Source organism: Xiphophorus couchianus, chromosome 12 (assembly GCF_001444195.1).
Source record: "Xiphophorus couchianus chromosome 12, X_couchianus-1.0, whole genome shotgun sequence".
Taxonomy (NCBI): Eukaryota; Metazoa; Chordata; class Actinopteri; order Cyprinodontiformes; family Poeciliidae; genus Xiphophorus; species Xiphophorus couchianus.
In genome coordinates this window covers 3,872,605-3,889,436 of record NC_040239.1, presented here as the reverse complement: position 1 = coordinate 3,889,436, position 16,832 = coordinate 3,872,605, and the positions used below count along the sequence as shown (strand labels likewise).

At 38.5% G+C, this 16,832-nt stretch overlaps 1 protein-coding gene across 1 annotated transcript in view; it reads right to left on the bottom strand.

The window, feature by feature from the left end:
* Nucleotides 1-396: 396 nt before the first annotated feature.
* Nucleotides 397-16,832, bottom strand: part of rasgef1ba (RasGEF domain family, member 1Ba) — a 29,792-nt gene continuing 13,356 nt past the window's right edge. The window contains exons 5-14 of the mRNA XM_028033863.1: nt 14,911-15,126; nt 14,449-14,523; nt 13,513-13,608; nt 12,364-12,466; nt 10,513-10,592; nt 8,707-8,802; nt 5,066-5,161; nt 4,144-4,267; nt 3,531-3,603; nt 397-1,956 (exon numbers count right to left, since the gene is read on the bottom strand). Coding sequence (XP_027889664.1) covers nt 1,932-1,956; nt 3,531-3,603; nt 4,144-4,267; nt 5,066-5,161; nt 8,707-8,802; nt 10,513-10,592; nt 12,364-12,466; nt 13,513-13,608; nt 14,449-14,523; nt 14,911-15,126 — 984 coding nt within the window. The 3' untranslated portion in view covers nt 397-1,931. The remainder of the gene's footprint in view (nt 1,957-3,530; nt 3,604-4,143; nt 4,268-5,065; nt 5,162-8,706; nt 8,803-10,512; nt 10,593-12,363; nt 12,467-13,512; nt 13,609-14,448; nt 14,524-14,910; nt 15,127-16,832) is intronic.

The following is a 16,832-nucleotide window of genomic DNA, read 5'->3' as shown; positions in this document are numbered from 1 at the left end:
ATATCTACCATAGTAAATTTGTTGTCAATAAAGACGTATCTTTTAGGTTTTAAAACAAAAAACAAACAAAAAAAAACAGATACATTTTCTTTGCGTTGTTGATAATTGTGGAAAAGTTAGCTTTAAGTTCATTTTATTCATTCAACGTGAGCTTTTTACTGGAGTTTTCCTTTTCTTTCACTAACATACATGAAACACGTCTGGACACTCAATAAAAATGTGTTACATTGGATTCATTATCAGCTGCTAATGCTAAAGCTAAACGTGCTGCTAATGCTGAAAAAGCTGACAGTAAAGATAAATGTCTATTCTATTCTAATAGCTATTTATGTCAAACCAAACATTTCGTTGCACAACACATAGAACTGATATAAGAGGTAATAACAAACCAAAAAGTCTTTTGATGAGTCAAAACAATTTATTAACTTTCTCTTTTGAACACAACTAAATCAGTTATAAACTGGTTCTCTATTCTGCTTCAGTGGCACAAGTACAAATGGATCATTGACACAGGGAGGGAGTGAGAAAGTGACACAAATAACTAAAACATGACTCTGTGTGGAAACAGTCAAGGCAACGCAGACATCAGTCAAAAAACACATTTAACTTCATCCTCTGATCAGGTACCTTGAAAAAAATACGTTTTTCATAAAAATATCAAACAAACATCTGAGAGTTAGACATGCTGAAGGATGTTATGTAGCTAGTACAAAATTAAATAAGGTGAAAACATAACGTGACATTTATAAATAAAACAAATATGAAACACATTTTCAAACACGCAAAACAAATTCATTTTTCTGCACCGGCCACCAGGGGGCAGCACGAAACCTCAGCAGCAGAAGGCCCCGTTTGAACAGCCGTCCTCTAAATATATTTACCCACTCAACCATTCAGCCAGGATTTAAATAAGTGTTGCTTCCTACTTTGAAAAGTTCTCATCTACAAAAACAAATAACAGACGCGTCTTTTTTAAATACAGCCGTTGCATTTCTTTTTAACACACATCACAACCAGAGTAGCTGCGTTTCCATTTATCGTAGGATTGCGCAATTCGACATGTTGAAAATTAATTAGCTTAAGGGAAACACGACAAATAAATATATATATGTATTGATAGAGTTTTGGCGCTAAAATTAGGGGGGGTTTTTGTCACATTGATCATGTGACTTCGGGTTGCACGAGTCACACGAACAACCGGATGTTGCCACTGGCATAAGAAGAAGATGAAAACAACAGGAAGTAGTTGGAGGATCATGTTTTTTTTTGTTTTTTTTTATGACGTCCTGTGAACAAGCTTATTCATGTGGGATTTTAATTGCGTTTCTTATTTAATAGAAACTTGCGAATTTTTATTTCAACATCAGCATAATATTAATATTACGTTTTGCGCACATTTGAATGGAAACACAACCACTGTTAGAGTCACTAATCAAAAGTTATGGGATGTGGGAAAGTTGGACTGGACAACTGGACAAAATGCTGTCTTAGTGAACTACAGCATTAAGGTTTGGCTTCTCTGTTCAGAGAATGCTGGCATCAGGAACCAGAAGGTGTGTAGCATATCTGTGTTGCTAGCTGACCAGCAGCTAACGCAATATTAAAAGTATTAAAACAGCAGGGGGCGCAACAAGCCCCAACACCTGCACACAGAAAGATCAACCTTCTTTTTCACCCTGAAGGTCTGTAGTGTATATTTAACAAAACGACTATAAAGTCATACAAAGAGATGAAAAACAGCTGTCTTCAAATATACAGCATGGAGGACGCAGGGTCATAAGCACAGCTCAGTGCTGGGGAGGGGAACATTCAAAGTCCTCCACAGTCTGAGGAGAGATTGTCGTTTCCCTTCAGAGATTGGGATACTTTGCTTGGACAACAGCAGAGTGGACAGGGCGCGTCCCGCCTGTTGGGTTTGTCTTCCTTCAGCTTTAAACTCTGCTCAGCAGAGTGGATCTGCAAAGCAAACACACAGAGACACGTAAGTACAGTGAAGTAACTGAACCCCAACACCAGGATGTGACATCAGAGATGGGTAGAATAACCAAAAATTGTATTCAAGTAAGAGTAGCACTACTTTAACATCTTTTCACTCAAATAAAAGTAAAAAAAGTAGCCATCAAAAAAATGAGTCAAGTAAGAGTAAAAAATATTTGGTAAAAAGTCTACTCAAGTACCAAGTAACTGATCAAATTATCAGTCATTTAATATTTAAAAATTACATCATCATAATCAAAATATAAAGTTAAGAGGAAATGTTATTTTAAAGACTGAAATGACAACCATTTATGTAAGTTAAAAAAAATCAAAATCATTTTCTTTAAATATAAAATGTGTAAAACTTTAATAAAAACTGCAGGTGTGTGTCTGTATCTGGTGATGTTTCTTTTGTTAAAACTTTGTTTTTCATCCAGTGGTTAGAAAATCCAGAAATTTTACTCAAGAAAGAGCAGCGATAATTTATATTAAAATTACTCAAGTAAAAGTAAAACGTGCAGCGTAGCACAAATATTCCTAAATAGTAAAGGCATAATATAAGTTAATTATAACAATGATATTTATTTTATTTGTTTTTATTACTAAAGCTGGGAGATGTTTTCTGTTAACGGCAGATAGGATGCATAATAATCAGTAGTGTAGCTACAATAATTGTATGCAATATTGTAGCTACATTGTTTGCTGTTAGAGTTAGTTATGATTAATAAATTTTTAGAAATACTACATATTTGTAGTAGAAGTATTTATTTATATTTTATTGATCATTATTAATTAAAACACTCTTGAGGTTTTATTACTGGAAACGTTTAGTTTTCTTTAATGGAAACACACATCTCTTATTTGGAAAATTATTGGTTTACAAAATAGTGTTTTATTTTGTTTCCTTTTTTTGTAATGTTGTAAATTTACCAAAATAAAGCTAATCTGAATGTGAGTCATGGGAGTCATCCCATCAGTTTTAAGATTGTACTGGTTCTGTCCACTGGGGGGCAGTGGAGCTTCACAGACGTGCTGCTCTAATACGTGGAAGGATTTCAAAAGTTATCGGCTCTTGTTACCAACACTGAGCTCAGTTATAAGTCAGGCAACAACTAGGAGTGATTATATGACCTTCGAGTCAAAATGAAAATGTCTTGTGATTTGTTCTGACCATCTGACCTATGGATGTTAAGTTAGATTTTTTTAATGCAGACAGAGGAGTTGTTCTGAGGTTTTTCTTTGTTCTACTAAAGTAACAGGAACAGCTCATCAGTCATTGGAAGACAACCTTATTGACTGAAAAACGACTGCAGAATGTGAGACGTAGACAAGAAGAGAGCGTTTTGCTTTCTGACATGATCAGCAGTGGAGGCGAGCGCTGACACTGTGTGTGTTTACTGAGCAGAGTGAGAGGTCAGCCTCCCATCCTGACCTACATCCCTGTGGTCAGCCCGGTCGGAGGGGGGGATTTGATTCTGTTCGCTGCGATTGAAATCCTTACAGCATACAGAGAGGGCGATGAGGAAGAGGAGGAGGAGGAAGGTCATACACACCTCAGAGACTTCCATCTGTCCTTCTCCATGTTGTTCTCAGGACCTTCGCTCTCGTACGATGCCAGACACAGAGCTGCAGAAAACAAAAGGAAATCATTATGTTTTATTGATGAGCGGATTCCCAACAAAAAATGAAAGCTAGGGATGCACCAATCCACTTTCTTCACTTCCGATACCGATATCTCAGGTTTAGATCTGATAAGAGCTGAATCGACTTCAAACATTTCTTTTTCTAAATGCATTCATGAATGTACTGAGCTACAAAATAATTTAATAATTTCTCCTTATTTATGACTTTTGATGACCTGTGGGTGTGTTTGGTCACCAAGGGAACCAGTGACAAGTAAGAGAGCTAAAACCTGAAGCTGGACTTAAATTTTACTCCTGGAAAAAACAGTGGATGCCAAAATTAGCTTTGATATCATTTTAATTAAACAACTTCATTGAGGTCTACCCGGGTTTAAACTGGGATTGAACCTAATTTCTGGTGATTACTGTGACTAAAGATCAACATGTTAATGTTTAACATGGACTAAAATAGCTTATAGTTAGTCCTACAGAATGTTTGAGTACTGTTTAGGGAAGTCAATAAGTCCTCCAATGAGCTGCTCACCATCTTCAGTAAACACAGGCGCGGTCAGCAGGTACTGCAGGATCTTGCGGTCCTTCTCAAACGGACACTCCACTTGCTTCCAGGTCATGAACTCACTCACTTGTTTGGCGAGTTCCCAGAATTTCTGGAACATAATAATACGAGAGATTATTATTCAAAACCTCTAACACCCATTTTACACTTTCAATTAGCCAAATGTTAAAGTAGAACACTGCAAAAACACAAAATCTTGGCAACTATTTTTATCTAATTTCTAGTACAAATATCTTGGTGCACTTGAAATAAAACAAAACTAACTTAAGATGTAACTTTTCAGCAACATATGGGAGCTTTTTTAGAATCACCAATTAAGGGAGTGTTAGTGTTAAGAAATTATTGACTCTAAATAAGTTTCTATATCTTGTTGAAAGGTTACTCTTAAGATAGTTTAAATATACTTTATTTAAAGTCTACCAAGATATTTGCACTAGAAACTAGGCTAAAATACTTTGTAAGTTCTGCAGAAACAACATTAACCTGACTTACTGCACCGTGTTGGCTGTTCTGAGATGTTAATGTGTTCAAATATAGCTTTAAAACATCTTAACATGGTGATGGCAGAATAAAAGCCTGAGCAGAGTTTCACAGGAAGGTGTGAAACCTTAAAATAACCATGTGACAAAATGTAAGTGGAAATAATATTTGGTCAGTCATGTATGTTCCATGGAAACACAGCTGAAGTTCAAACATCCAAGTCCTACTTCCCTCTTATGCTTTGGTTTTTGGGGAAGTGGTAACACATAACAGTCACTTGTTGCCATGTGTAGTAACTATTTCAATAGTTTGTGACATTAAAAAGTCAGAGTGTGGCAAAATCTGTCGCTGGGGAAACTACCTCTGTTGTTTTTTTAGCATTCAGGGGGAATTTTGAGGCTCAGTTTACCTCAAAATTGATGAGGCCGTTCTGCAGCCGGCTGGCGCATCCCTCGTTGAGAAAGTAGATGTCTTTAATGAACAGGCTGAAGAACGGGATGACGATCTGGAAGACAGCAGGGAGAGAAGAAAAAGGGAGATTTAAGTGGGGATTTCCCTTTGGCGCTTTGTTATAAACACCTGGTTTCACCTCTTATTGCAGAGGTGATTAAATTCTAGAATGGAGCAAATCTGATCTGCAAGCACAGTTAGTTTTTGGGCAATTTATTATTATAATTTTGTTTTTACAGAAAAACATATTCAAAAAGTATTAGGTGCACAAAAGAGAATTCTGTTTATAAAAAAAAGTTGTTGTATTTTTACCTTAATATTTGGACAAACTAGAACCAAAAACACTGACTTGCTTTTACTCAAAAGTCAATCTTACAACGCAAATGAGGATCCAATCAGCCCCAAAATGTACAAACTGTGGGCTTGTCTTCTACTGGATACAATGGCTTGCAAAAGTATTCATACCCCTAGAATCTTTTGTGTGTTTTGTCACATTGCAACCACAAACATAAATATCATTAATTAGAATTTTATGTTAAAGACGAACCAAAAGTGTTACACAATTGTGAAGTAGAAAGAAAATTATACATGATTCAAAAGATTTTTTTGCAAATAAAAAAAAATGAAAAGTGCAAAAATATTCAGCCCCCCTGAGAAACTAACTGAAAAATTCAACTACTTAATCAGATGTTTTGGCATAAAAATCCAACAAAAATAGTCGGATTTTAATAGAAATCACACTGCATTACTTTTATTATTTTAGAATTAAAAAAATCTTTGTGTTATAAATATTTTTCTAATAAAAAATATGTATTGAAACATTTTTTAGTCTTACTAAATCTGCAAATAATGTTTTTTATTTTTTGTAAAACTAACCTAGACAGATAAATGTAAAAAGGCACAAAAACATCTTTTTAAAAATGTTTTTAAAAATATACTATTTTTGTGGCCCCATGTGGTTTCAACTTAGCAGTTTTGCCCCCCATTGCAAAATGTCTTATTGTAAAAGGTGAATTTTCCACAGAAGAAGAAATCCCTTTGAAACATTTATTATCAAAATAACGATTTAGGTCACTAAACAAAGACCTGATTAATTTATGTTACACTTAAAGAGGATTTCCCTGCTTTGCAGAAGACATCAGGTCATTAAACGCCACTAAGAATTAACATCCAATACTGTTTTCTCTCTTACATTAGTGGCATCTGCAGAAAGCTGCCACACTGACCTAAAAAAGCCCCCCCAGTCTGTCACCTCTTTCCTGACTTCCCCCCACCCATCAAACATTTATGACACGATGCTTTTAGAAGCCACCAGAGCAGCAGCAGCAGCAGCAGCAGCAGCTATCAAAAGCTATTTGCGTTGAATTCTTTGTGTATTGCACGCTTAAAATCATCCAGTCGTACGTCACATCTGAAGCCACCGCACCCTCCGTTTGTTTTTCTGTTCCCTTCTCAAGCCTGCAGATTCCCCTCCTTTCCAGGGTGACTTCAACTGTAAACATGTTTCTGGGAAAATTTGGGAGCAGCTGACTGAGCCGTGTCTCTGAGAGGCCACAAATCTGGAACACGATGATCTACGAGGGTCTGCAGGGGTTGGATGATGTTTACGAGGACACGCTCATGAGCACGCTCGATGTACTGCCTTAACACGCGCACATGTGCGCATCCTAACAAACATTTTCAACTCTGGATGGAAGAAGCAAGTTTCCAGATTATTAGTCCTTAATGTTTATTTTACAATGTAACACAGAAACGCTAATTATTTTATAGTGAGCAGGATCTAAATTTGGAAGCTGGAAATAAGACTCAGAAACTCGAAGAAGGGAGAAAGAAAAAAAAGACTGAAGACAGCAGGAAGAGAAGAAGGAAACAAGTAAGAAACCATATTAGGAAACCAAACACTTCAAAAACACAACATTTCAACAAGTCATTTTGTCTTGTTTCTAGTGCTAATATATGATCACACTTGAAATAAGACAAAACTAACTTACAAGTAACTTTTCAGCAAGAAATAGGAGCTTGTTTAGTGTCAATAATTCCTTAGTATTCATGAAACGTTATTGTTCCATTGGCAGATTATTTCACTTATAACATGGGAAAAATGTCTTGTTATAAGTGAAATAATCTGCCAACATGTAGCTTATCATAAAAAAGGCTAAGAAAGTTCATGAAAGAATGGCATTTTTTTATATCAGTTTACAAATTGAAGCTAATTTGTACTAAAGACAAGCAGTTTAACAGATTAAAGTTTTTTCAAACAGTTTAAAATCTGCATTAGAGGCGGATCCTGGAATATTCTCCGCATTCCTTTCAGTGAAATGTCACAGAGGACTGTTGCTACACAACCAAACATCAGACACACCAAGTCTGTTTCAGATTTGCAGTTTGCAAAACAGCAACAACAAGTCAGCAGGGAAACAAATGTCTGACGTTTTAAATCAGTAAAAGCAGCTAAACCGAAGCCTCTGTTGATCTGCTGCGGTTTGAAGGTCATAAACAAACCTTCCTTACAGGAGAGGTCACCAGCAGGAACATACCAGACTGCATGGGAACTTTCCATTTCGTGACCTCGGCCTCTCAGTCTGGAATGTTTGGATATCTTCGCTCCAAAATAACTCCGGGAGCCGCGTGGATATTGACAGAACAATCCGTCTCAGTTAATAAAATGTTTGTGAGAGGAAGCTCGAAGGAGGAGGGGACCGTCAGAGAACGCTATGTGATCTGGCAGGCGGCCATGTTGGACAGGACCCCCTCCTCTTGTGACTCGGTCACCGTGTCCCCACCGAGCTGCGCCGTTATGCAACCTCCTGACTGCGGAGGCCGAGTCGTCTGGGGATGCTGCTGATGGCGTAAACACGGCGGGGACGCGGCGTTCAGACGCCAATCAGACACAACCAGACGTTTGTTTTTCCCTCCCTTGATGAATATCCAAACTTTTTACGAAAGAGGAATGCTGGTTGAAGGAGACACACACCCCCATTACTCATTTAGGACTCAGACTAGAGCAGAAACAATTTTTTCGGACCAACCATGATTAATCGATTAATCACTGACTGGAGTATGTACACTCAAAAAAAGGCCATTTGCTGAAAGAACATACATAGACCCGTATCTAGGTCGAAATTCTACATAAAATATATGTATTTGGTATTTAAGATAAAAAAAAAACTTTTGTTGCATGTGCATCCTTTGCTACAAATAATTAAGGAATGCTATATTGCTGCATTTTAGGCAGTAAAATGTTTATTTTCTTACTTAAAAAATAATTACATCAGTTGTTTATTTGCATCTTTTAATCTATTTCTAATGTTTGAAAGAGTTGTAAGTGAAATAAAAATTCTGGGGAATTTGTCAAATTTCTTATTTGATTAATCGATTAATCGCCAGAACAACCGATTAATCGTCAGAATAATCAATTGCTAAAATAATCGGTGGTTGTAGCGGTATCTCAGACAGATGTTTGAAATGTAAATGTTAAGTCTGCAGCACAGATGTTCAGACTTTCATGTCTGAGGCTGTGAGTCGGAATAAATTTGTTTTTGGAGTAAACGTCACAAAAACTCATATTCTATCCCAAGTTGGGTTCTGTTGAAGCCTCACCTTCTCTCTGCTGTTGTTGGCTGTGATGGACCTCTGCGTGGCGCCTCTCAGCGCTGTTCTGTAGTTGTAGAAGTTGCTTGATGGATCCATTTGATGCTATGAAGAGGAAGACGGACACAGAGTCAGTTCAACATCTGGCGAAGACAAGAGCATAGGGTGAGCCAACGTTTACATCTGGGGCCGATACGAACAGGAACCGAGCTAAAAAACAGGTTGAAGTTCACAGAAGTACCCATCCAACCTGAACAAAATACATATGGGGCCCACATTCACATGTTCCCCCAGTTTAGTAAGAGAACCCTCTGAGTTTAAAGGAGCTATAAAGTTAGCATCACTGCAGCAACTTCTGCTTGAAAGTCCAGGATTTACGGCAGTCGGGCCCAGAGGAATTAAACAGGAAAGTAAAAGACGTTTTAAAGAGGATGAATATGACTGAAGAATAAAAGCTGATCATCTCCAGTGAGACATGAAGGAAAAATAACAGCGGCATCTGAAAAGCTTTCAGGTCCTGCAGAGTCCCCGCTGACTTGTCAGATGTTTCATCAGATTGACTGACTGAGTGTTTGGTATTCACTGTGAGTGTTTTCCCCGCAGTGTGCAGAGCTTTCTGAGACGCGTAGGAAAGCTGCGTGATCTGTGTCTGCCTTCAACATCTGGGGGCATCCTGGCTGCAGAATTCCCTCTCTCCGTCTGCAGACTTGTCAGTTCAGCGTGTTTGCTGTTAGAGCTGCTTGTTTGCTGAAAGCGTTTACTCTCAGGTTGGCCTGACTCACAAATCTGTGTGGAGTTTTGTTGTTGGTTGCAGAAATTTAAAAGTAAAGCTTTAACAACTTAAAACTTTCTCTATCATTTACACATTTAAAACAGTGTAAAAACTAATTGCTCTTTTTGTGTTAGCATATGAGCGATCCCTGCTACGGCTAATTATGTTATCTATAACATTGTTACTTTGATTTCAAAACACAGGCATAAGCAAAAAAATAAAATTAACACCTAAATTTAGTGAAGGTTTTCAAGCTCTCATAGTTGCGCATGTGGGAATTACAAAAACAATTTTTCTTAATGGAAAATACATACATGTCTCAGTAGGTTTTTGTTCTAGTATGAGTTAATTTTTCAGCTGTATCAAATTTAGTGTAGTTTGAAAAACTGCAAGGGAAAGACCGCTTTGCATCACACAAGTCACATGATCAACAACCAGATGTTACTACTGGCGGAAAAGTCGAAGTAGACGACAGGAAGTGGTAGGAGAATTATGGCGCTGCAAGGTTTTAATAGCTAATTTAATAGCTAATAAACAAACATATTCATGTGTGATTTTAACTGCATTTCATATTTAATTAAACAAAACTGTATTTTTTCAACATTAGCAAAATGTTGACAAGGTTTTAAGCACATTTGTAATGGAACTCCAGCAATTGACTACATATCTTTACAAGCTTTTAGCAAGTTAGCTCATCAGGCTAGCTGCTTGGTTAGCTCAACACTAATGCCACTAGAAACTTGTCATCTGCACTTTTAAAATATAAAATATTTTCGTATTTCAATAAGCAAGGGGGGAAATGTAGAAGCCTCCTTTCAGATAACAGCATGCAGCAACAGGCAAGGGAGGGGCTGAACACTTTCTCTGGTGTCTCATTACAAAATTACAATCTTTTGTAATTTTTTTTGAAACTTAAATTACATGTTTAATTTTCTGTTAAATATGTAATTTTCATATTTAATAGAAAATATGAAAATGACATAAATTATTTAAGGTTTCTAATCATTTTAGGGTGACAATCAGGAAAAACCTCGTAGGCTCACCTCTAAGATGTCAAACTTGGCCGTTTTGACTTTACTCCAGGTTTTCTTCAGCCGGGACACGGGGCTCATGTTCATCCCAGCTGCAAGACGAGAACAAGAACAAAAAAAAATGGAGAGAAAATCACAATGAGCGATAAAGAGATTGCACATTTAGGCCAAGATGATAACATTAACACATGGCATTTTACCGGCTCCACCCTTCCTCCCCTCCCCTCGCAGTCATCGTCACTCTGATCTCTTTTTTTTCAGTCTTTATGTTGTTCCCTCTGATGCAGCCCAGTTACAAGGACCGAGGAACAATGAGAGTTAGCGCACGCCTCGTTTCCCCTCCCAGCACTCTGCTTCCCATATGCTAATCCCTCTGCCTGTTCGAGTGTCTCACAGGTCACACTCAGAGCAGGAATGGCAAAAAACAGCTCCTACACAGAAAGTGGAAATTTAAAACTCAGAACCGATCCACCCAGGTTGAGAGTTATGTTTCCAAAAACCACAGCGGAGGAAAGTGGGATCTGATGTCGCCTTGGTAACGCCATCTGAGAACAAAGCCACCAGAAACAGGTGTTCGCTGTGGTAAAAACAAGCCCTTTGTTAGCTTAGATTCTGTGATTTTCAGCAGTAAGCTGGGATGTTTGGGGTTTAGTTTTCTTCTAAACACAAAATCGTACCAAGTATTTTTGGTTTAGTTTCTAGTGCAAATATCTTAGTACACTTGAAGTAACACAAAACCAACTTCCAAGTAACTTTTCAGCAAGAAATAGAGCTTATTTAGAGTCAATGAGTCCTTAATAGTGATGAAAAAGTTATTTTTTTATTGGCAGATAATTTCACTTACAAGACATTTTTGCCAGTGTTACAAGTTAAATAATTTGCCAGTAAAACTAGAACTTTTTCATCAATATTAAAGAATTATTGACTTAAAACAAGCTCCGATATCCTGCTGAAAAGTTACTTTTAAGTTAGTTTTGTCTTTTTTCAAGTGTATTAATACAGACCAAACATGCTAGGTAAGATTTTGTTTTTCGCCGTGATGCTCTCTTTCCATTAGTATTCAGTCTAATTTCCAACTTTTTTATCCTTTCGTGACATTCAAATCACATCTGGTTGGAGTAGAACGAAACCCAGCCTCAGATTTGATCAAGTGTAAAACTATCCTGCTTGGTAAATAAAGGTGAATAAAGAGATTTCCTTGAGAGGTGAGGTAGCCTTTTGGATGAAGCCCTTCAGTAATGCCTAGCCCTGATGGTTCCCTGGAGATGAGGCTGGTGTAGACAGTTTTGCCTTTGGCACTCTCTCTGTTTCTCAGGGGAGACGGTTAGAGGACAGCTGGCACTCCAATGTTCCCTCCTCTCCATTGTGAGTCGACTCTCTCTCTCTGGTCAGTGTTGACCATCTGCTTTGGCTGGTTTGTTCCCAGTCCTCCTGTGATTCTGCCCCTTCCCCCTTTACTCTGGCCACAAAGATCCCCGGCTCTCCTCCTGCCCTGAGGCCAGGGAGAGGAGCCAGATCCACTGCCCTGGTGCCGCTTGGATGCTCAAAGAGCTGTTCGCCGGGCCCCCAGTGAGGTCAACACAGTGCCTAAGGAGACTCACCACTAAGTGCTTTTAGACTCCTTAAAGAGATACACAAAAACACTTTTATTGAGCCTTTTGCAGACATGCCAGACCCCAGTTGGATCTGGCATGTCAGTTTGGTAATTGGTTCAAGCTACAAAGATGCACTGGTCGTGCAAACTAAAATGAGAAACAAAATCTAATCCCTTACGATTTGGCAGAAAGAAGAAAGGGGAGTTCTCAACAATTCAGTTAAGCAAAAAGCTGATTTGGGAAGAAATAAAAAATATACACAACTCACATATGATGGCCATGAGGGAGTTAAAGTTGCCGATGTTGAAGCATTCACGTGCCACGTCAATGAAGAACTCGATGACTCGAGCTCGGTGCTTCTTCTTCACAGGCTGTTGAACATAAAAATTTACTGAATTATGAACGGAAATTAAGAACCTGTGAGAAAGCGCTAAGGGTCAGTTTGCATGCAGAGATTTTTACTAAACTATGTTTGTTTTTTCTTCATTTGTCCTCTTGTTTGTTGGGGTTTTTGAACCAATGTGACCAGAAACTAAACATAAGTTTATTTTCAACAATATTTAGTGTAGTAAACTTACAAGAACAAAAAAGTAAAGATTAAAATATTACATTTTGGTTTTAACTGGTGGTAGGATATGTCAAAAATAGCTTCTTCCAGTTTATATGTTGAACAAAATATTATCTTTAGAACTGGTACAGAAAAAACATAAATATAAAATCTTCATTTATTGTTTCTGTTTACAAACAAGCTAGCATTAGCACTGTGGCACAGCTACATAACCGTTTATAACCATGAGCCTTTGGTTAATAAGTTGTGGAGATTTTTGTTGCACAAATAATACATTTTGAGGTGTGGTTACCACTTTGGCACATATTGACTGTTTTGGGATTTTTCACTGCAGCTACATAAAGTTTAACAAAGTGATGATTTAAAACAATGAGCTCTATTTTTTTTTTTAAAAAACCTGCGTAATTGTTTGCAATTTGTTTATCAAATGTTTAAATCGAAGACCTATGCTATATATTGAGCGCCTTGGTTTGGGGGATTTTCACATTTCTCTGTACAAACAAGCTAGCATTAGCACTGCTGTGCTAGTTAGTTGCTACAAGACATTAGAAAATTTGTCTACTTCCTTGAGCAATAAATGTAAAAGTTGTGACCATATTTATGAATATTTCATTAATTTTCATAACTTAGCAAAACAGTTTAACAGAAAATGAAATAAGTGTGACCAGCATCTGTCATAAGATAGTATTTATTTAGAAAAGATTAAAAGAGAGAAGATTATTTCCACCAAATTTGCTTCCAATAACGCTGCAGGGATTTGTCTTTTTGAATTCTTTTAGAATGAATTCCAATTTCTGCTGCTTTCATTATCATTAATCAGGAAAACAAAGACTAGTCTTTGCCACTCACCAAACAAATCTCTGTGGCGACCAGATAACTCAGTCTGTTGAACCAGTCGACGTAGGCTTCCAGGTTGCTGGCCTTCTTGCGATCACTGAAGCAGCTCTGCAACAATAACAGGTTTTCTATTAGTGACGCTGGTAACTGCAACCTGAAACATTTCCGGATGGGTGAAATAAAGCTTATATTTGCCTTTTTCTCCTCCCTCTCAGTCAATGCATCACTGAGCAAACTAAATAAGCTCCAATCTCGCTCAACTTCACCGTGCCTCCATCAGGACAATAGTTGTCCCATGTTGCATTCAGCTTCTTTGTGTGGATTCCTCTTGATCTGATTCCACACATTCCTCTGGCCTTACGCCACTCTCCCCGCCAGGCACATTTTAAATGCAAACACACACGCATACACATGCACAAACGCCGTCATTTCTGTTTTTGAAGGGGCTTGTTGGGGGTACGAGGCAAACTGGCCACAGGCACAATGGCAGCCCTAACCCCCTCCATCAACTCACCTTCCAAAAAAGGGTCTGTTGCCTAGCAGCCGAACGCCAGACAAGAGAGTCCGCCACCCAAAACACACACCCCTTCCCAATATAAACCCTTAGGAGCAGCGGTTGCTAAGAGATGAGGTGCACATCTAATCCAGACACTGGGATGATTTGGGGAAATAGCCAGTTAGGTGTGTGTGAGCGTGTGTGTGATTGTGAGCTGGATATTTGGTCTGCTGCTGCAGTCTGAAATCACCTGGCCTCGCTCTGACCTGTGCAGCAGACAGAAACTGTGTTGTGTCAACTCAAGATCCGTCTGGAGTGAAAACTAGAGCTTTCCAAACCATAATAAAAAGACAGATCGGATCGGCTGCCTTGCGTGCAGACAGGGAACAAAGATTGAGTAATCTCTGTGTAGCCTTTCTTATCTGCTGGTTTATTATTAGAAAAGATGTTACCTTGTCATTGTCCAGAGGGTCTTTATGGACGAAAGCCTGAACAAACTCTTCAGGTCCGATGTAACTCAGTCTCTCCTGAAAGCAGAAAGGAAAAAATGAGCTTCCTTGAACTTTAGATGTAACCTCCTCTATATATGCTTTTTTATTATTATTTTTGCTCAACGTTAGAGCCCTGAAACTCCAACACAGTGGATTGATTTGTTGCCTGGAAATCAACCACTCTCTTCAGTAATTGATTACTATATTAGTTGACGATTATTTCAATAATCGATTAATCCGATGAATCATTTCAACCCTATTTGGCATGACAACTTAAAGCCAGCAGTGTAACTAAATAAAAAGGATTGTTGGAACCCGAATTATGATAATTAGCCTTGTGAGCCAAACACGCCTGGGAATTTGATGGGTTTTGTCCTTGACAAGGAGCCAAAAAATCTGACTGGAAAGTAAACGTCTGCGTACCAGCTCTATGTGTGTGAGCTGCTGGGCGACAGTGAAGGGGTCGTTGCAAATGGAGAGCAAGTCTCTTTGGGTCGCTGCCTGGGGTTTGGCCTTCAGAGCCGTCAGTCGCTCTGCCGCCGTGGCGTTGACCTTCACCAGCGCCTCCTCGTACTGGCTGAGCACCGTCAACCTCCTGATCAGACCCTGGCTCATCTGCCCCACCGCCTTCTTGTACACCTGGAGGATACAGAGAAAGAAAAAAAAAGTTTATTGAGAGCTTGATATCTAAAATATGCAAGGAGTATTGTCTGGAATGCCAAGGATGTTGCTGTTTTGTTCTAGACAATTTGTGTTTGCAACATTTGGGTGGAGAGTACCCACAAATTGTACACAAGTAAGAGTAGAACTATTTTTACTCAAGTAAAAGTAAAAAAGTAGGTAACACTTTATTTGACGGGTTGTGAATAATTCTGTCATAAACATGACATAACACCTGTCATGAACACGAGTAAGTCTTCATGAATATTTATGACTGTTGTCATAAAGTGTCATTCAGTAAATCATGACACTTTTAATACAAAGCTGACATTATTCAAATTGTCTTCGTGACAACTTAAAATTAACCAAGAAATTATGATCTGACATAAATTTGTTATAAAAGTATTGCTGATTAAACTTTAGCTTTAATAACATAAAGCTATATAATTCTTAAAGTTTCTGAAAATCCAGAAATTTTACTCAAGTAAGAGTAGAAATACTTCATAATAAAATTACTCAAGTAAAAGTAAAACGAACAAAAATACTCCTAAAAGCAGAGAATAAAAAAAAGTTACTCAAGTAATTGTAATTGAGTAAATGTAACTAGTTACTACCCAAATATGGAAATTACATAAGCCCCCATTGCTGGGCACTTTGATGGAGCTCAAGAGGGGCAGAGCTCTTGGCTCAGTAGCTCCGGGGGTCGAGAGGTCGGCCTGTTCTGAACATTTCCTGTGACTCCAAACAGACCACAGTTAGATAAGTGTTCCCTCACTGACCAAGGTCAGCCCACAAGTTGCATAAGATGGTCCACAGAGGGAAGAAATACATGTGTGCTTGATTTTTGTGTATTTGGAGGAGGTTGCCCTGCAAAAACACAAATCGACTTAAAATGAGCCCCTATCTTGCTGACAGTTCATCTATTACTTAGTTTTGTCGTATTTCAAGTATACTAAGATATTTGCACTAGAAACTAGACCAAAAAAATACTTGGTAAGGTTTTGTGTGTTTGCAGTCTAAGAAAAAATACTTGGTAAGGTTTTGTGTGTTTGCAGTCTAAGAAAAAATACTTGGTAAGGTTTTGTGTGTTTGCAGTCTAAGGTGATGGAGTTCAGTTTTCGTCGCTGGACTTTCTGCCAGTTCAGTTTTATAATCTGATGAGAAGCCAGGATTTTGATTCAAGTTAACCCAAAACAGATTTTGTTTTTCTTCCTTTGAGTGCTGACAAATTAACGTAATATTCCAAACATCCAACAAAAGATTGAACAAATATCCCGCCTCAACCTGAAAACAGCGCGGCAACAGTCCACTGAACACTTGGACAACAGCGAGGAATGCCACAAGTGAAAATCGCTCCGGTGGCCACTTCAAAGTCAACCATCTGCTGCTGCTTCTGTCCCCACTACAAACAGACGACACGCTGGGCTTGGGTAAATTTAGCTGCAGATCATGGAGGCAGCTTGTTCCGCCTTTGCTGAACAGAGGGACTTCATCACAACTATTGGTGTTACGAATGAGGGAGCCTAGCAGGAGCCCAGTGTTCGCCGACACCATGAACCCTGGCGGCGAGCCGAAGCTGGCAGGTGACTGCTCGGTGCCAGCCATCACCACTGAGGGCATGGCTGGTTTGCTTTTTTAATGCATTTGCTTTTCTTGGCCACGCGGCATCACCACCTGAACTGAAG